Below are 20,584 nucleotides of genomic sequence, written 5' to 3' on the forward strand. Positions count from 1 at the left end.
AGTATAAATAGAAAATATAAATTAAATAATTGATGAGACCTCACAAGTCCATTGTTAGCATCTATTTTCCATTGACTGTCTGCCCCAATGTGGGATCTACAGAAATTCTACTGAACTGCATTAGGGCGCAAAGGAGGCCTTTCCAAATGGCTTCATCAACAAAAATAATTCCACATTCATGGTTAGAAGAGGCTCTTGTAACAAATACCATGCGAGAAGCTGCCAGGGGAACAAATTGGTGGACTGCATTTGTATATTGCTTTCATCCAGAGCACATTCACAGCAAGTAACGGGTTTATGGGAAAGTGGTGGTAGAATTCAGCCCGATCTACCTTAAAATATGTAAATTATTTACAATTTGTTCCTCACATTTTACACATTCACACACAGACAGCAGAGGCGACCATGCAAGGTGTCAACCTGCTCATCGGGAGCAGTTAGGGGTTAAGTGTCTTGCTCAAGGACACTACAACACGATGCCCGGGAGGAGCGGGAATTGAATTATTGATACAATTCTCTCTTTTTTTTTAAGATAATACATGTTTTACCCATTTTGGCATGCTTTAGAGCACTTCTGGGATATGAGGTGACAAGTGACAAGAAAAAGTAGTTGTTCATTTAAAGGGCACTTGGAATTAATATTCCTGTGTTTTCTGAAGAGAAGTCAAGCTGCCACTGACTGAATTAATTCCAAATAACTCAAAAATAGCATCTGGTGTAGTTTTCAACGTTTCCTTGGTACTGCTTGTGGACTGCTAAGAGTTTAGAACATTTAAAAAACCTATATATTGAAGATACCTTTGCTTCTGAACACTTCTGAAAGAAATACACTTAACTGCAACCCACAGCTAACTAGAATTTACTATATATTTTCCTCATAATATTGAGATATTTTTCTCATTATAACAACATATTATTTTACCAATAAGAAGAACTGTTATAATTATTGTTATTATTATCATCTCGTTATCCAATTTCAAGAAGAATCTCATCATTATGAGAAAACACATGCTGACACCCCAGCCCCCCCCCCCCCCCCCCCCCAGTGTGAAAGTAAAACACTTAGTGATCAATACGTGATCAATGCCTTCCTTTTCGATTGCATAGCAAAAGTTGAAGTTTAAAACAAGAAGAACGGAAAAAAAAGATGTTCAGCACAGCAGTCCAGCACAGCAGTTGAGCACAGCAGCGCTCTTTAATCCAATTTCATTCCTGGCTTCTTCAGCGGTCCCCAGTGTTGAGAGGAGCGGGAAATGGACTAAGCAGAGGGGGAAGCCTCCTCCTCAAGGGAGAGTACACAGACAGGTTAACTAAATGCCCTCTCTCTGTCGCTCTATCTGTTTTCCTGTTCCGCCCCCACCATCATTCTCTCAAACTCTTCCTAATTCTCTGTCCCTTGTCCTCCACCTCTCTCTCTCTCTCTCTCTCTCTCTCTCTCTCTCTCTCTCTCTCTCTCTCTCTCTCTGTTTTCCCATTCCGCCTCCCACCATCATTCTCTGTCCTTTGTCCTGCGACTCTCTCTTGCCCTCTATCTGCCCCCTCCTCAGGTGTCCCCCCCTCACCTTGGTCCACGATACCCTAGCGACGCCTGAGGAATTCTTCTCCGTCTTCACCACCAGAGAGTCACCTACGGTCTTCACAATCTTCCCCGTGGGACTCACATTCAAATCTAGGTCTGAGAGACAGAATGATGGAGAGAGAGAGAGGGAGACGGAGAGAGAGAGGGAGGAGAGGATTGTGTTGAGTGGTATCGATTGGCTGCAGGCGACTGCTTATCGCAAGAACACAAAGGCCCCCGTGTGAAACACCGTGACGGAGACTCGTCTCTCAGGCTTACACAGGGCCCTCCACACACACACACACACACATTTAGACATCGAGAAATAGAAGGCCTTTGTATTTAAGACGTGTAAAGTGTGTTGAAGCTATGACGTGGGTGAAGGAAGTAAGGGTGAAGGAAATATGCGAGGAGCCATATCTCACTCCAAAAACCTTTGAACTGAAGGGGCAGGGATATGCACCTCGGACGCCGGCAGTAATTGCCTGAGCGAGCGCCGATGGAAAGTAGGTGAGGGAAATGGAGCTTATCCCTCTCTGGGGTCGTGGCTCATCCAGACACTACTGTGCAGTCTTGTAGATGTCAGAAATATGTAATTACTTTTCCTCACCACTCCAGTACTTTCCCCTGCCTCCCTGCCAGCAAAGGCTCTGAAAAGTTTCATTTCATTACCTTTACTTTGCTCCCATGACTTCATTTACAGCGGGTAAAAGTAACTTGTTGTATACAAAGGTACAAATCTGTCATTTATCTGACTGTTGTATATATACATTTCCATTGTATGCACATCCTTTAAGAGTTCTATTGAATGAAACCTTCCATAACCTTCGTAACCTATCTTAACTCCGGTCGTTGACAACGTTACATACAGATGGAGCAGACAGATCTGTCGAGCGTTCTACCGTCGGCAATATGCAGCACCGACGTGGTTGATTCTTACGTAATTTCTCAATGAGGTACTGTTCTCTTATATGCCACCAGGAGGCGCAAAGCCTGACAGAATGCCTTGATGTCTGTTCCAGATTTGCAGCGTTGATAGGATAGCCACAGCGCGTTCAGAAATTGGTCTCGAAAGCCATAGCACGCGATGAAAATATTTATATCAATTTGACATTCCTTAATTTATGATGATGAAGTTAAGACGTTTCTCATTGTCCGTTTAGGTAGTCCGTTTAGGTGGGAGTCAGACACACTGTGATGGAAGTTCCTAGTAGTTGGATGTCTGGCAGCGGTCCCTGCCCACTGTTGTGAAGCCTGGTGACCGCTGGTATGAAGGACTGGCCAAGGCGGTTAGTTGAGTGTCGGGGGGGGGGTATTAGTCTGTCACGGAAGGTGCTTCTCATCTTGACTAGCTCATCATAAAGGGGGTGGGAGGGATTCTCCAGGATAGCAGCCAGCTTCCTTCGCATCCCCCTCTCTGCCGCCACATCTAGTCTGACCAGCTCGACTCCCACCAAAGAGCTAGCCTTCCTCACCAGCTTGTTCAGTTTGTTGGCGTCCCTCATGTTGATGTAGCCCCCCCAGCATGCCACAGCAGCATAGAAGAGGACGCTGGCCACTACAGACTGGTAGAATGACTGCAGCAGTCTATTGCACATGTTGAAGGACCTGCGTCTCCTCTAGGCTTTTGAAAATGTACGGGAGCAGCTGATCAGTGAGAAACACAAGCTCGGCCAACTAGACGGCTCTAGTGACGAAGAATAAAATATAATTTAACATTCATATATTTAACATGTTTAGCATGACTTCATTGAAATGTGGGACAGTTTTCTTATGTTGCAGGGCTTCTGTTGCAAAAATATGAAGAACAAGAACACGTGCACGCCCATACGTGCGCGCCCACACCCACACCAGCTCATCATGGGTTGTGGGCCAACGTCAACTGATGCTGTCAAAAAGGATTTGCTGATCAGTCTAATCCATTGGTCATCAGGGCTGCCCCCATAATGTGTTAAACAGTCTTACTATTTATTGTTCACGTGAATCCATTGATCATATTGATTAGGCTAACTAAAGTAGAGGAAATTTGCCTGGAAGAAAGTGTGTGTGTGTGTGTGTGTGTGTGTGTGTGTGTGTGTGTGTGTGTGTGTGTGTGTGTGTGTGTGTGTGTGTGTGTGTGTGTGTGTTTCCCGACGTTAACATCATTATTCTCCGCTTGTCATCATGCCTTTACAAGCGTCAGCGTTTTTATTTAAGAACTGGGCTGTTTCTCCCCTCCTCACCTCCCCTTTACTAGAGACAAAAAGTAACCTGGTGTAACCCGAGTGCCCCGGCAACTACCCAGCTACCATGTGGCAAGGGCAGCATTCTACTGTGCTCCATCTGTATGTAAATCAAACGTTTATAGCATCGAAATTCATAAAAACAATGATGTGGACTACAGATCACGACCTTTAAGACCTTTAAGAAATATAGCTTCGAGTTTTCAGGTCTTACCTGCGATTCTATACTGACTTCTCTTGCCAATGTATACTCTTCATCATTTAGCATGGAAGTAATTTAACATGCAACAAATACTATGAGAACTTACAAGTAACATCAATGTTTTGTGAGGCCAGTATCTTCTCATCGCCGACCAGTGAGCACTTGTATTCACCAGCACTGTTTCTGGTGACGGTGGGCAGGGTGTAGGAGTCAGAGTTCACCACCACCTTCTTACCCTGGTGCAGACAAGAGAGGAGAGACATTGTGTTATTTACAGTAGCTTGTATTGTCCTGCTAGCTAGAGATACCTCTCACTTGATAGGTCAGGTACCACAGTAGACAACTCAATTACATTTATTTTATTGTATTATATTGAATTAATAATACAATTTAATAATAAAAAATAAATAAAAAAAGTCATCTCATTATTGAATTGTATTTTGTCATCTCTTTATTCCTTTAGCAATATTGTTCAATAAAGAATATTGAATTGAATAGAGAGAGAGAGAGAGAGAGAGAGAGAGAGAGAGAGAGAGAGAGAGAGAGAGATGGTACACCTGGGGGTTATATACACTGTAATCTCATGTGAGATGGTGCACCTGAGGGTTATATACACTGTAATCTCATGAGAGATGGTACACCTGAGGGTTATATACACTGTAATCTCATGTGAGATGGTACACCTGAGGGTTATATACACTGTAATCTCATGTGAGATGGTGCACCTGAGGGTTATATACACTGTAATCTCATGTGAGATGGTGCACCTGAGGGTTATATACACTGTAATCTCATGAGAGATGGTGCACCTGAGGGTTATATACACTGTAATCTCATGAGAGATGGTGCACCTGAGGGTTATATACACTGTAATCTCATGAGAGATGGTGCACCTGAGGGTTATATACACTGTAATCTCATGAGAGATGGTACACCTGAGGGTTATATACACTGTAATCTCATATACCCCTCCTCCCAGGGGGCAACAGCCTACCTTGATGTGGAAGTTGAAGCTGCTGGGAGGAGGGTTGCCGTCAGCGACGCATTTCAGAGTCACGTTGTCCCCCTCTCTGATGATGCCCTTGGACAGGACCAGGAGAGTCAGCCTCTCCGTTGGATCTGAGTGTTAAGAGAGGGAGATAGAGAGGGGGGAGAAAGATAAAAGAATAAATGAGATCAATAAGATTGATCCCCTTGGGGGAAATTCAGGCATCATAGCAGCATGGGGGAGGGGGGAGGGGAGGTACAGGTACATACAATTATAGTACAGTATAGTACAGGCAGTGTAACAATATAACAATATAATTAACTCTGAGTATGTGTATGCGCATATGGGCAAGTAGGCAGTATAAACAGGTCAAGGTGCAGATGAGTGTATGTATGCCCTCTCAGTTATATTTGCCCCACAATAAATATAGTTACAATATACGTATATATAATCTAATATCTAATCTAATATATATATATCATCTAAAAATGCTAAATATATGCTCTGATTGAGTAAGTATACAGTATACACATAAGGTGCAGTATGCACTGCAGTGATATACTTTGTACGTTATACATTGTCCGTTTAGGTAGTCAGTTTAGGTGGGAGTCAGACACACTGTGATGGAAGTTCCTAGTAGTTGGATGTCCCTGCCCACTGTTGTGAAGCCTGGTGACCGCTGGTATGAAGGACTGGCCAAGGCGGTTAGTTGAGTGTCGGGGGGGGTATTAGTCTGTCACGGAAGGTGCTTCTCATCTTGACTAGCTCATCATAGAGGGGGTGGTAGGGATTCTCCAGGATAGCAGCCAGCTTCCTTTGCATCCCCCTCTCTGCCGCCACATCTAGTCTGGCCAGCTCGACTCCCACCAAAGAGCTAGCCTTCCTCACCAGCTTGTTCAGTTTGTTGGCGTCCCTCGTGTTGATGTAGCCCCCCCAGCATGCCACAGCAGCATAGAAGAGGACGCTGGCCACTACAGACTGGTAGAATGACTGCAGCAGTCTATTGCACATGTTGAAGGACCTGCGTCTCCTCAGGAAGAACAGCCTGCTCTGTCCCTTCCTGTAGTTGTCCGACCAGTCCAGTTTATTGTTTAGTGTACAAATTATACAAATAACCAACCAACCCTCCATCGTATCTGCTGCTACCAGTTCTGCTGCTACCAGATATAAACAGGTCCTTTCTGCTTCCACTGACAAGGTTCCCAGCATCTGATTATTTCTGCTCTGTCTTTGATCAAAATGAAATATTCAAGACGTACTTTTCCTACCTCACACAGTAACGATCACTCTACCGCGCCATTTCAATGTTCTTCCTCTCCATTGAAAAGGAGATGTAGACCAGACACCATGGATCTAAGTTTGGGGCTTTACTGTCAAAAAGCGTATTTATACGAGCAGTAAATTGTCTCAAGCTAGGAGACTTCTGTAATGGCAGAAGCATGCGAAATGTCAACAGTCTAATGTAAATTAGGATTTAACTGCACATGGGACCTCGCTCTCTGCTCTGGCAAATATCATACATAGGCTCTTAAAAGTGAAGACACGTTCTGTTATCCCCACAGACACACACACCAGCCTGATCTCGCTTAAAATATGTAAATAAAATACAGGAAAAAGCAAAGCATGGCAGCTTATACAACAAGTAAATATATTAATTATAGCTATAACATAATGTACTTTATGTACCTTTTTTCCTGTGGTCGATTAATACTTTATTTCGTTTATACTGTAGTTATTCCCTTCACTTTATTGGTGTACCTACTACTGTAGGCCTCTTGATGTACAGCTCCCTGGAGAGGTTACAGCTGAGCCTGTGCTCTAACCCTCTTAACCCTTTCAGTGCCACGGACGACATATCTCGTTTTATTAGCCCCCCCACTGAGTGCCCACGACGACAAATATCGTTTTATTGTTTTATTAGCGATCTGAAATCATATTTCATCAACCGAGTCTCCCGTTGGTACACCAGCTCCTACAGGAGCTCAGAATGGAAAAAAGCGCCCCCTATCGTCTATCCCTGTGTAACTGCAGGTCAGTCGCTTAGACTGACCTGGGATCTGTAGATATGTAGAGGCGGAGCCAGCTGGTTCCTTGTGCTGGCAAGAAGTCTGATCAACATGGAAGTCATCGCGGGACGGGAATCAGCCTGGAATATATATTCACAGCAGCCAATACTCAATCAATAAGCGTGATCGATATTTGGAATGGCGATCAGGAATTCGAATGATCTTTTTGGAGAACATCTGATCTGAGGTAAGGAATCTTTTTTACCAGTCTTGGGATAATCAGAGTTGTATTCGCTGAGATCTCAGCGTTTGCCCTATGTGTGATGTCTGTGTGTGCGCGATCGCTGATGAGGAAATAAGAGAATCGATTTTTCAGCTTGCGTCCATAGCGTGCATACGTACACATATACTATCGATAATCTAGCGTTTATTTGAAAACTATTCATAAAAATGACAACGTTTTTGTGTATTCTAGAATATTCCAGTAAATGTCTTTTATCATGGAATCTTTATATTTTCCTTGAAAACGAGGGCTTTTCAAAATGCTATAAAACGAAAATGAACCGATAAAAAAACAATCCGCTTCGACAATGTTGACTGCAAACGAGTCATTGATAAAGCGACGGGCAGATTAGACACATAGCCATAATTTAAAACATAGATTAGGCGTTTTTAAGATAACATTGAAGTGGATGGTGGCATTCAACGGGTAAATCAGGGTTAAGCAAGGGCTCTGAAAGTGTTAATAACAGCCAAATCTGCTCCTCCAAGAAAGTACCATGGCAGCTTGAAAATAATCTATGTACAGTACCATGGCAGCTTGCCGATAATATATGTACAATATCATGGTATCATTGAAGATAATCTATGTACACAGTACCATGCAGCTTGAAGATAATCTATGTAAACGATTATGGTAGTTTGAAGATAATATATGTACAGTACCATGTTAGCTTGAAGATAATATATGTACAGTACCATGATATCTTGAAAATAATCTATGTACAGTTAGTACTATGGTAGCTTGAAGATAATCTATATACAATACCATGGTATCTTAAAGATAATCTCTGTAAAGTACCATGGCAGTTTGAAGATAATATATGTACAATATCATGGCCCCACCACAAATATCAAAACAGGCCCACCACAAACAGAATTTCCCAAACTGAAACAATAGCACATTGATACATGTCTTCACTTGCTTGTACACAGTGTGCTCCACTCCTCTGACTGTGTGTATTGCCCGTCCCAGCTTGCCACCACCACAGATGGTACTTTTTTTTAGATAAAAAAAGATTGTCTCAGCCATTCCAAAAAAAAAGTATAATAATAAATCCCAAGCAATGAATTTGGTTGAGCAACCTGTCTGCCTTGTGAAAAACCCTTCACAATAGATAAACAATATGATTCTGGCTGGTTAGGTAGGATGGCACAACCTTAAGTCTCACAATGAAAGCACCTCCAAGCCGAGTTAATACACTGACGCAGCCACGCATGGCTTTACATGCGATCTGGTGGTGATCTTCTGCTGCTTAATGGGCCTCCTTCAGTCTTATCGATTCAGCATCTTGTGATTCTTCTTTTTTATGTTGAAACTTTCTGCTGCCTTTCTTGGCAAGATCGCGCTTGAAAAATACATTTTAATCTCAATGATGCTTATCTGGTTAAATAAAGGATTTGATTGATTGATTGATCTTACACACAGATACATTACATAATGACTGAACCAACGAACCATGAAGAAATTATGGAAAAATACGGAAGGAAAAATATAAAATATTAAGATTCGGGTCAATTCAAACAAACATTAAGTGAGAAATTAACCTGAAGCTAAAAGCTAGAACACTGTCTGAAGTTAGAACACTGTCTGAAGCTAGAAGCTAGAACACTGTCTGAAGCTAGAACACTGTCTGAAGCTAGAAGCTAGAACACTGTTTGAAGCTAGAAGCTAGAACACTGTCTGAAGCTAGAACACTGTCTGAAGCTAGAACACTGTCTGAAGCTAGAAGCTAGAACACTGTTTGAACCTAGAACACTGTCTGAAGCTAGAAGCTAGAACACTGTCTGAAGCTAGAACACTGTCTGAAGCTAGAACACTGTCTGAAGCTAGAAGTTAGAACACTGTCTGAAGCTAGAAACTAGAACACTGTCTGAAGCTAGAAGCTAGAACACTGTTTGAAGCTAGAAGCTAGAACACTGTCTGAAGCTAGAAGCTAGAACACTGTCTGAAGCTAGAAGCTAGAACACTGTCTGAAGCTAGAAGCTAGAACACTGTCTGAAGCTAGAAGCTAGAACACTGTCTGAAGCTAGAAGCTAGAACACTGTCTGAAGCTAGAAGCTAGAACACTGTCTGAAGCTAGAAGCTAGAACACTGTCTGAAGCTAGAAGCTAGAACACTGTTTGAACCTAGAAGCTAGAACACTGTCTGAAGCTAGAACACTGTCTGAAGTTAGAAGCTAGAACACTGTCTGAAGCTAGAAGTTAGAACACTGTCTGAAGCTAGAAGCTAGAACACTGTCTGAAACTAGAACACTGTCTGAAGCTAGAAGCTAGAACACTGTTTGAAGCTAGAAGCTAGAACAATGTTTGAAGCTAGAAGCTAGAACACTGTCTGAAGCTAGAACACTGTCTGAAGCTAGAAGCTAGAACACTGTTTGAACCTAGAAGCTAGAACACTGTCTGAAGTTAGAACACTGTCTGAAGCTAGAAGCTAGAACACTGTCTGAAGCTAGAACACTGTCTGAAGCTAGAAGCTAGAACACTGTCTGAAGCTAGAAGCTAGAACACTGTCTGAAGCTAGAACACTGTCTGAAGCTAGAAGCTAGAACACTGTCTGAAGCTAGAACATTGTCTGACGCTAGAAGCTAGAACACTGTCTGAAGCTAGAAGCTAGAACACTGTCTGAAGCTAGAACACTGTCTGAAGCTAGAACACTGTCTGACGCTAGAAGCTAGAACACTGTCTGAAGCTAGAAGCTAGAACACTGTCTGAAGCTAGAAGCTAGAACACTGTCTGAAGCTAGAACACTGTCTGACGCTAGAAGCTAGAACACTGTCTGAAGCTAGAAGCTAGAACACTGTCTGAAGCTAGAACACTGTCTGACGCTAGAAGCTAGAACACTGTCTGAAGCTAGAAGCTAGAACACTGTCTGAAGCTAGAACACTGTCTGAAGCTAGAACACTGTCTGACGCTAGAAGCTAGAACACTGTCTGAAGCTAGAAGCTAGAACACTGTCTGAAGCTAGAACACTGTCTGAAGCTAGAAGCTAGAACACTGTCTGAAGCTAGAAGCTAGAACACTGTCTGAAGCTAGAAGCTAGAACACTGTCTGAAGCTAGAAGCTAGAACACTGTCTGAAGCTAGAAACTAGAACACTGTCTGAAGCTAGAACACTGTCTGAAGCTAGAAGCTAGAACACTGTCTGAAGCTAGAAACTAGAACACTGTCTGAAGCTAGAACACTGTCTGAAGCTAGAAGCTAGAACACTGTCTGAAGCTAGAAACTAGAACACTGTCTGAAGCTAGAACACTGTCTGAAGCTAGAAGCTAGAACACTGTCTGAAGCTAGAACACTGTCTGAAGCTAGAAGCTAGAACACTGTCTGAAGCTAGAAGCTAGAACACTGTCTGACGCTAGAACACTGTCTGAAGCTAGAAGTTAGAACACTGTCTGAAGTTAGAAGCTAGAACACTGTCTGAAGCTAGAAGCTAGAACACTGTCTGAAGCTAGAACACTGTCTGAAGCTAGAAGTTAGAACACTGTCTGAAGTTAGAAGCTAGAACACTGTCTGAAGCTAGAAGCTAGAACACTGTCTGAAGCTAGAAGCTAGAACACTGTCTGAAGCTAGAACACTGTCTGACGCTAGAAGCTAGAACACTGTCTGAAGCTAGAAGCTAGAACACTGTCTGAAGCTAGAAGCTAGAACACTGTCTGAAGCTAGAAGCTAGAACACTGTCTGAAGCTAGAACACTGTCTGAAGCTAGAAGCTAGAACACTGTCTGAAGCTAGAACACTGTCTGAAGTTAGAAGCTAGAACACTGTCTGAAGCTAGAAGTTAGAACACTGTCTGAAGCTAGAAGCTAGAACACTGTCTGAAACTAGAACACTGTCTGAAGCTAGAAGCTAGAACACTGTTTGAAGCTAGAAGCTAGAACAATGTTTGAAGCTAGAAGCTAGAACACTGTCTGAAGCTAGAACACTGTCTGAAGCTAGAAGCTAGAACACTGTTTGAACCTAGAAGCTAGAACACTGTCTGAAGTTAGAACACTGTCTGAAGCTAGAAGCTAGAACACTGTCTGAAGCTAGAACACTGTCTGAAGCTAGAAGCTAGAACACTGTCTGAAGCTAGAAGCTAGAACACTGTCTGAAGCTAGAACACTGTCTGAAGCTAGAAGCTAGAACACTGTCTGAAGCTAGAACATTGTCTGACGCTAGAAGCTAGAACACTGTCTGAAGCTAGAAGCTAGAACACTGTCTGAAGCTAGAACACTGTCTGAAGCTAGAACACTGTCTGACGCTAGAAGCTAGAACACTGTCTGAAGCTAGAAGCTAGAACACTGTCTGAAGCTAGAAGCTAGAACACTGTCTGAAGCTAGAACACTGTCTGACGCTAGAAGCTAGAACACTGTCTGAAGCTAGAAGCTAGAACACTGTCTGAAGCTAGAACACTGTCTGACGCTAGAAGCTAGAACACTGTCTGAAGCTAGAAGCTAGAACACTGTCTGAAGCTAGAACACTGTCTGAAGCTAGAACACTGTCTGACGCTAGAAGCTAGAACACTGTCTGAAGCTAGAAGCTAGAACACTGTCTGAAGCTAGAACACTGTCTGAAGCTAGAAGCTAGAACACTGTCTGAAGCTAGAAGCTAGAACACTGTCTGAAGCTAGAAGCTAGAACACTGTCTGAAGCTAGAAGCTAGAACACTGTCTGAAGCTAGAAACTAGAACACTGTCTGAAGCTAGAACACTGTCTGAAGCTAGAAGCTAGAACACTGTCTGAAGCTAGAAACTAGAACACTGTCTGAAGCTAGAACACTGTCTGAAGCTAGAAGCTAGAACACTGTCTGAAGCTAGAAACTAGAACACTGTCTGAAGCTAGAACACTGTCTGAAGCTAGAAGCTAGAACACTGTCTGAAGCTAGAACACTGTCTGAAGCTAGAAGCTAGAACACTGTCTGAAGCTAGAAGCTAGAACACTGTCTGACGCTAGAACACTGTCTGAAGCTAGAAGTTAGAACACTGTCTGAAGTTAGAAGCTAGAACACTGTCTGAAGCTAGAAGCTAGAACACTGTCTGAAGCTAGAACACTGTCTGAAGCTAGAAGTTAGAACACTGTCTGAAGTTAGAAGCTAGAACACTGTCTGAAGCTAGAAGCTAGAACACTGTCTGAAGCTAGAAGCTAGAACACTGTCTGAAGCTAGAACACTGTCTGACGCTAGAAGCTAGAACACTGTCTGAAGCTAGAAGCTAGAACACTGTCTGAAGCTAGAAGCTAGAACACTGTCTGAAGCTAGAAGCTAGAACACTGTCTGAAGCTAGAACACTGTCTGAAGCTAGAAGCTAGAACACTGTCTGAAGCTAGAAGCTAGAACACTGTCTGAAGCTAGAAGCTAGAACACTGTCTGAAGCTAGAAGCTAGAACACTGTCTGAAGCTAGAACACTGTCTGACGCTAGAAGCTAGAACACTGTCTGAAGCTAGAAGCTAGAACACTGTCTGAAGCTAGAACACTGTCTGACGCTAGAAGCTAGAACACTGTCTGAAGCTAGAAGCTAGAACACTGTCTGAAGCTAGAAGCTAGAACACTGTCTGAAGCTAGAAGCTAGAACACTGTCTGAAGTTAGAAGCTAGAACACTGTCTGACGCTAGAAGCTAGAACACTGTCTGAAGTTAGAAGCTAGAACACTGTCTGAAGCTAGAAGCTAGAACACTCTCTGAAGCTAGAAGCTAGAACACTGTCTGAAGCTAGAACACTGTCTGAAGCTAGAAGCTAGAACACTGTCTGAAGCTAGAACACTGTCTGACGCTAGAAGCTAGAACACTGTCTGAAGCTAGAACACTGTCTGAAGCTAGAAGTTAGAACACTGTCTGAAGCTAGAAGCTAGAACACTGTCTGACGCTAGAACACTGTCTGAAGCTAGAAGCTAGAACACTGTCTGACACTAGAAGCTAGAACACTGTCTGAAGCTAGAAGCTAGAACACTGTCTGACGCTAGAAGCTAGAACACTGTCTGAAGCTAGAAGCTAGAACACTGTCTGAAGCTAGAAGCTAGAACACTGTCTGAAGCTAGAACACTGTCTGACGCTAGAAGCTAGAACACTGTCTGAAGCTAGAAGCTAGAACACTGTCTGAAGCTAGAAGCTAGAACACTGTCTGAAGCTAGAAGCTAGAACACTGTCTGAAGCTAGAAGCTAGAACACTGTCTGAAGCTAGAAGCTAGAACACTGTCTAAAGCTAGAACACTGTCTGACGCTAGAAGCTAGAACACTGTCTGAAGTTAGAAGCTAGAACACTGTCTGAAGCTAGAAACTAGAACACTGTCTGAAGCTAGAACACTGTCTGAAGCTAGAAGCTAGAACACTGTCTGAAGCTAGAAACTAGAACACTGTCTGAAGCTAGAACACTGTCTGAAGCTAGAAGCTAGAACACTGTCTGAAGCTAGAAACTAGAACACTGTCTGAAGCTAGAACACTGTCTGAAGCTAGAAGCTAGAACACTGTCTGAAGCTAGAAGCTAGAACACTGTCTGACGCTAGAACACTGTCTGAAGCTAGAACACTGTCTGAAGCTAGAAGTTAGAACACTGTCTGAAGTTAGAAGCTAGAACACTGTCTGAAGCTAGAAGCTAGAACACTGTCTGAAGCTAGAACACTGTCTGAAGCTAGAAGTTAGAACACTGTCTGAAGTTAGAAGCTAGAACACTGTCTGAAGCTAGAAGCTAGAACACTGTCTGAAGCTAGAAGCTAGAACACTGTCTGAAGCTAGAACACTGTCTGACGCTAGAAGCTAGAACACTGTCTGAAGCTAGAAGCTAGAACACTGTCTGAAGCTAGAAGCTAGAACACTGTCTGAAGCTAGAACACTGTCTGAAGCTAGAACACTGTCTGACGCTAGAAGCTAGAACACTGTCTGAAGCTAGAAGCTAGAACACTGTCTAAAGCTAGAACACTGTCTGACGCTAGAAGCTAGAACACTGTCTGAAGTTAGAACACTGTCTGAAGCTAGAACACTGTCTGAAGCTAGAAGCTAGAACACTGTCTGAAGCTAGAAACTAGAACACTGTCTGAAGCTAGAAGCTAGAACACTGTCTGACGCTAGAAGCTAGAACACTGTCTGAAGTTAGAAGCTAGAACACTGTCTGAAGTTAGAAGCTAGAACACTGTCTGAAGCTAGAAGCTAGAACACTGTCTGAAGCTAGAAGCTAGAACACTGTCTGAAGCTAGAACACTGTCTGAAGCTAGAAGCTAGAACACTGTCTGAAGCTAGAAGCTAGAACACTGTCTGATACCCTGTTTAGACGGAAACGCTAGCAGGTGAATCTGCAAAAATATTTTTTCGGATGTGCCTTTCGTTTATACGGAAACAGCGTTTTTACGGGGTGAAACCGTAAAAAAGTGAGACCACCTTCCAGGGTGGAATTCCTAGAAACGATAAACCTTTGCGCTATCATCCTAAACTGTCAAACCGCATAAAACGATGACGAAAGGGTTGTCAAGGCTCTCGTCGCGTGTACTGCTTACATCACAGGCATGCGCCAGTAGCCTAGAAGCGTAAACAAAGCATGTCTGATTCGGGAACATGTCTATGTTCCCCGGGTTCTATGTTCCCCGGGTTCTATGTTCCCCCTATGTTATGTTCCCCGGTAGCCGCAAAGGGTTCTATGTTCCCCGGGTTCTATGTTCCCCCGGTAGCGAGTGGAGATAGTGACTTATTATGTTTCCCCAAGCCGATTCCAAAGATAGTCACTTTTATAGATAATTCATTTGTATCTCAACGGAGTCACGGATCTAGTCGGGCCACGTAGCATTATGACGACAAAAATCGAATACAATAAAGAGTGTAAAGCAAATCATTTAAAACAACGAAGTTTAGCCTATTAAATCGTTTTTATAAGCGTTCGTTTTTATTTGCTGGATAATTAATTTGTATCTCAACAGAGTCACGGATCTAGTCGGGCCACGTAGCATTATGTCGACAAAAAGCAAATACAATAAACAAGTCTAAAATAAAGAATTTTAAACGAAGTTTAGCCTATTAAATCATTTTATAAGCGTTAATTTATTTGCGGTCTGTGTGAGAAGCATCCATCTGCAGAACAACAGCCCAGCTCTCTCTGTCCCCACGCTGTCAGGCTGTCACAGGCCCGCTCAGCAGCGCCACCCACCCAATGGCTGAATTGCCAATGGCTGAATTGGAGTATTGCACTGTGCGGGATTGATTGATTGATTGATTGAAAACTTTATTAACAGATTGCAGAATGGGTACAGTACAGTTTCGTCTTGTTTACATCAGGGTCCCCCATTTTCAATTCATAATGACATTTATGACATACTCAATGCAGTACTGTTACATTTGTGACATACAGTAAATATATACAAGGGGGAGGGAACTACATTTATGATGAATTGAAAATGGGGGACCCTGATGTAAACAAGACGGAAGTCTTTCTCTGGTCTGCATCCCCTTAACAATTGTGTGTATTGAGCTGTACTGTACTGTACCCATTCTGCAATCTGTTAAATAAAGTTTAAATAAACGCATCGCGGATCTGCCCGCAGGAACGCCCTACCCAAAGCTGTAAAGGAATGTGAATCACTACCCACTTTCAAAAACACTCAAAAAAACACCTACGGGAGACTGCAATTTGAAACTGGCCCCCACAAATGTCCTAACCCAGTTGTACAGTAAATGACCAAGTATGGCTTTGTCAGTACTCCACTGTACAGTGTACAGTGTCCCCCACCCACCCCCTACTCAACCCCCCCACCCCCACCCCCCTCCAATGTACAGCCCCCCCCCCCCCCCCCACCCACCCAACCCCTCCCCACCTACCCAACCTCCTCCAATGTACAGTTTCTACGTCAAATGTATATACTCTCTTTTCTGGACACTTTTTGTATCACAAACAGTACTGTATTTGCAAATCTGGTATGTCATAAATGTATAGATGTAGCAGTACTGTCTATCTGTATGTCATATTATTAAGTGAAAATGAGGGACCCTGATGTAAACAAGACGAAAGTCTTTCTCTGGTCTGCATCCCCTTAACAATTGTATGTATTGAGCTGTATTGAGCTGTACTGTACTGTACCCATTCTGCAATCTGTTAATAAAGTTTTCAATCAATCAATCAATCAATCCCGCACAGTGCAATACTCCAATTCAGCCATTGGCAATTCAGCCATTGGGTGGGTGGCGCTGCTGAGCGGGCCTGTGACGGCCTGACAGCGTGGGGACAGAGAGAGCTGGGCTGTTGTTCTGCAGATGGATGCTTCTCACACAGACCGCAAATAAACTAACGCTTATAAAATGATTTAATAGGCTAAACTTCGTTTAAAATTCTTTATTTTAGACTTGTTTATTGTATTTGATTTTTGTCGACATAATGCTACGTGGCCCGACTAGATCCATGACTCCGTTGAGATACAAATGAATTATCCAGCAAAAAAACGAACGCTTATAAAAACGATTTAATAGGCTAAACTTCGTTGTTTTAAATTATTTGCTTTACACTCTTTATTGTATTCGATTTTTGTCGTCATAATGCTACGTGGCCCGACTAGATCCGTGACTCCGTTGAGATACAAATGAATTATCTATAAAAGTGACTATCTTTGGAATCGGCTTGGGGAAACATAATAAGTCACTATCTCCACTCGCTACCGGGGGAACATAGAACCCGGGGAACATAGAACCCTTTGCGGCTACCGGGGAACATAACATAGGGGGAACATAGAACCCGGGGAACATAGAACCCTTTTGCGGATGGGGGAACATAGAACCCTTAAAAAAAAGCGGGGAACATAGAACCCGGGGAACATAGAACCCGGGGAACATAGGGATGACCCCTCTGATTCTATCCATGGCGATCACCTGAAGGCTACATTGGCAGTACTTTTAAATACACAAGAATCTGTCCCGCGGCTATCACAACTATTAGTACTGGACCCACTGTCTGTGAGTGACTCTGCTTTGGTCCAATCACATTCCCCACCCACAGTCTGCGAATCAGAGGCAGAGTAGGGCGGGTCTTCACAGCACGTCATGTGACATATGCGCCAATCGTGTGACAGTGGGGCTCCGTCGTTACAGCGTCGTCTGCACGCAGAATTCCATCCCAAAACGCTAGTCTAAACGCAAAATTAAAAGTGAGACCGCAAGACGACTTTTGCGGTTTCTGTTCAGACTCTCTCCGTCTAAACGTAGCCTGAAGCTAGAAGCTAGAACACTGTCTGAAGCTAGAAGCTATAACACTTTCTAAAGCTAGAAGCTAGAACACTGTCTGAAGCTAGAAACTAGAACACTGTCTGAAGCTAGAAGCTAGAACACTTTCTAAAGCTACTGTAGAACACTGTCTGAAGCTAGAAGTTATAACACTGACTGAAGCTATAAAGCTACCTGAAAGGTTTCTGTGTCACTGTTGTTTTCAAAAGCAGGGCAATTTAGCAATTTAGCTTACAAACATATCCTAGGCTTATGTTAGGTTCACAGTGTCCCAATGAGTACACCAACCTAAATTAGGTGTACCTAAAAATTCTAGAAATATGACATTCATGACACAGAGAATGTAGCTGTATGTCGACTCGATAGATAACTTCTGTATACAGGACACATATAAATAATAATATATGTAGGTATATGTGAGTAATGTACATTGCTTATTCCTGCTGTCGGTATACTGTCCAAATATAATGTATTGTCTCTTCCACAACAACAACAAGAACAACAAGAACAACAACAACAACAACAGCAACAACAACAACAACAACAACAACAACAACAACAACAACAACAACACACAAAACACATCAAGAACCCTTGGCGCCTATGTATAAGTGCAGTACAGTCATGAATCCTGATGGGGGCACAATAGCACACTCACAGCGGATGGTGAAGGTTTCCGGGGCTGACTCCTGCTGCGTGGCCAGCAGCTGGTGTGCTGACAGGCAGGTGAAGCGGGCTGCCGCGTCCACTTTGGTGGCCGTGTACTGGAGGGTGGAGGAGGTGGAGGAGAGGCCCGTGGCAGGGTCCACCTTCACACTGGCACTGATGATGACGGCTACACAAGACAGAAGAATGGACAGAAAGATAGAGAGAAGTGCACGCACACACACAGTTAGAAACGGTTGTTGTTCCATTAAACTAGTCATTATCGACACTCAAAGATAAAGTATGTTACAGTATCACTCTAAGGAATCAACACTCATCAACGCTGAACATCATTCTGTTTGGTGTCTTTTGACACACTATGACACATCTTTCAATAAAAAAAATACAAAAAAACAGGAAGTGATGTCATACCTTTGCCATCATCCCTCAGAGGCTGGCCATTCTTTGCCCATATTAATTCAGCTGCAGGGTTGGCGTCCTTCACCACACATGTTCCCAACTGGAGGTGAACAATTGAAATTACAATTAAATTAAATAAACTGTATAACAACCAAATACTTGATAACATACTTGAAAATAAACCCCTTGTATACCAGCCGATATACAGTCATCATTCCAAATACCATAAATACTGAATCAGGAAACACTTTAATATGAAAGTTCCCATCATGTTGATGAGTCACTTCTCACAGAGTCGGCCGCAGATGTGGTTATACAGGATATGACACGGTGAAAATATGTATCCTGAGGTCAGAGGAGTGAAGCGCGCTGCTGACTCCCCTGTTTATCTAGTTCAAACATGGTTTATCTCCAGTACTACTGCCGGTGACCTTCACTCCTTCAGCGCTGACCGTATAAAGACCTGATACACTGTGTGTACAGGACAATAAATGCTGTTGTTTTTTTTCAATGTGGGAGTCATTGTATCGTTGGGTTTACGTCAGAGAGACACACACACAGATAAGACAGACAGACAGAGTGAGAGAGAGAAAGAGAAAGCATGTGTATCAATGTGTGCGTGCACTGTGGCGTCAGGAAGGTTAGGCCCCCACACACATGCTGCTTTGACAGAGAACAATGGCTTGACTTAAGACAAATGGCCACCTTGTGTGCATAATAAAGTCCCACCGAACTGAACTGACCCGGACTGAATACCTCCATAGTGAGTCTCTTCACTTCATTAGTGACAGAGGAGAACCCTTATTTCTGTGACAATCCCCACTAATTTCAGTCACACAGGGGGAAACATGGGAGGAAAGCCTGGGTCTGTTCCAGGGAAACAGGGGCGCCTCGTCCATTAAGATTACGAGATTTCCATTGTCGCTGTCACCTGACTTTAGATACAGACGGAGGCAGTTCAGAATGGGTGCTAGGTTGAATTCTGTTGGCTGGTTTGGCTGGTATGCAGCAGGGACACAGCTCAAGGCTGTGGGAAGACCCAGGTTGTGTGTGTGCATGTGTGTGTGTGTGCATGTGTGTGTGTATGCAAAAGTACCAGGCAGAGTCAGCTCAAGGCTGACCATGGTTGTGTGTGTGTGTGTTTGTGTGTGTGTGTGTGTGTGTGTGTGTGTGTGTGTGTGTGTGTGTGTGTGTGTGTGTGTGTGTGTGTGTGTGTGTGTGTGTGTGTGTGTGTGTGTGTGTGTGTGTGTGTGTGTGAGGTGTGAGTGAGTGTGTGCCTATTGCATTCCATTCAATTAAACCATGAAACTGTGAGGGAGAACAGACTGGTGGTTGGAAGCGAGACCGCAGACGGATAGGGGAGTTTAAATGCTGCGAGAGATTGGGTGAAGGCTTTGAATGTGGGTGGACCCAGCAGGCAGCTCATCAATGGCAGTTTGAACTATAGTCAAAGTGCTCCTCCCGAAGCTAACTTTGAACTCCACATGTGATAGGATTAGGTGCAGTGCATTTGTTTATGTGTATGTGTGTGTAGTGTACAGTGTGTGTGTGTGTGTGTGTGTGTGTGTGTGTGTGTGTGTGTGTGTGTGTGTGTGTGTGTGTGTGTGTGTGCGTGCGTGCGTGCGTGCGTCTGAGATAGAAAGAGAGCTAAAAGAGGGCTAGACAGTGTTCATCTATCACTGGCAGCCGTGAAGAAGACACTGTTATTTGTACCCTTGATGTAGGCTTGGTGTAGGTTTGAGGCTTGATGTAGGCTTGGTGTAGGTTTGAGGCTTGATGTAGGCTTGGTGTAGGTTTGAGGCTTGATGTAGGCTTGGTGTAGGTTTGAGGCTTGATGTAGGCTTGGTGTAGGTTTGAGGCTTGATGTAGGCTTGGTGTAGGTTTGAGGCTTGATGTAGGCTTAATGTACTCTTGATGTAGGCTTAATGTACTCTTGATGTAGGCTTAATGTACTCTTGATGTAGGCTTAATGTACTCTTGATGTAGGCTTAATGTACTCTTGATGTAGGCTTAATGTACTCTTGATGTAGGCTTAATGTACTCTTGATGTAGGCTTAATGTACTCTTGATGTAGGCTTAATGTACTCTTGATGTAGGCTTAA

The 20,584-nt window shown here is 43.3% G+C and overlaps 1 protein-coding gene across 2 annotated transcripts in view; it reads right to left on the bottom strand.

Annotated features, from left to right (window-relative positions):
* alcama (activated leukocyte cell adhesion molecule a) overlaps positions 1 to 20,584 on the bottom strand; it is a 124,023-nt gene that overhangs the window by 13,171 nt on the left and 90,268 nt on the right. For both annotated transcript variants that reach the window (XM_084320305.1, XM_084320304.1), the window contains exons 5-9: positions 18,495 to 18,582; positions 18,076 to 18,252; positions 4,977 to 5,101; positions 4,089 to 4,218; positions 1,563 to 1,675 (exon numbers count right to left, since the gene is read on the bottom strand). In XM_084320305.1, coding sequence (XP_084176431.1) covers positions 1,563 to 1,675; positions 4,089 to 4,218; positions 4,977 to 5,101; positions 18,076 to 18,252; positions 18,495 to 18,582 — 633 coding nt within the window. The remainder of the gene's footprint in view (positions 1 to 1,562; positions 1,676 to 4,088; positions 4,219 to 4,976; positions 5,102 to 18,075; positions 18,253 to 18,494; positions 18,583 to 20,584) is intronic.

Source organism: Notolepis coatsorum, assembly GCF_963971535.1.
Source record: "Notolepis coatsorum genome assembly, chromosome: 8".
NCBI classification, from domain to species: domain Eukaryota; kingdom Metazoa; phylum Chordata; class Actinopteri; order Aulopiformes; family Paralepididae; genus Notolepis; species Notolepis coatsorum.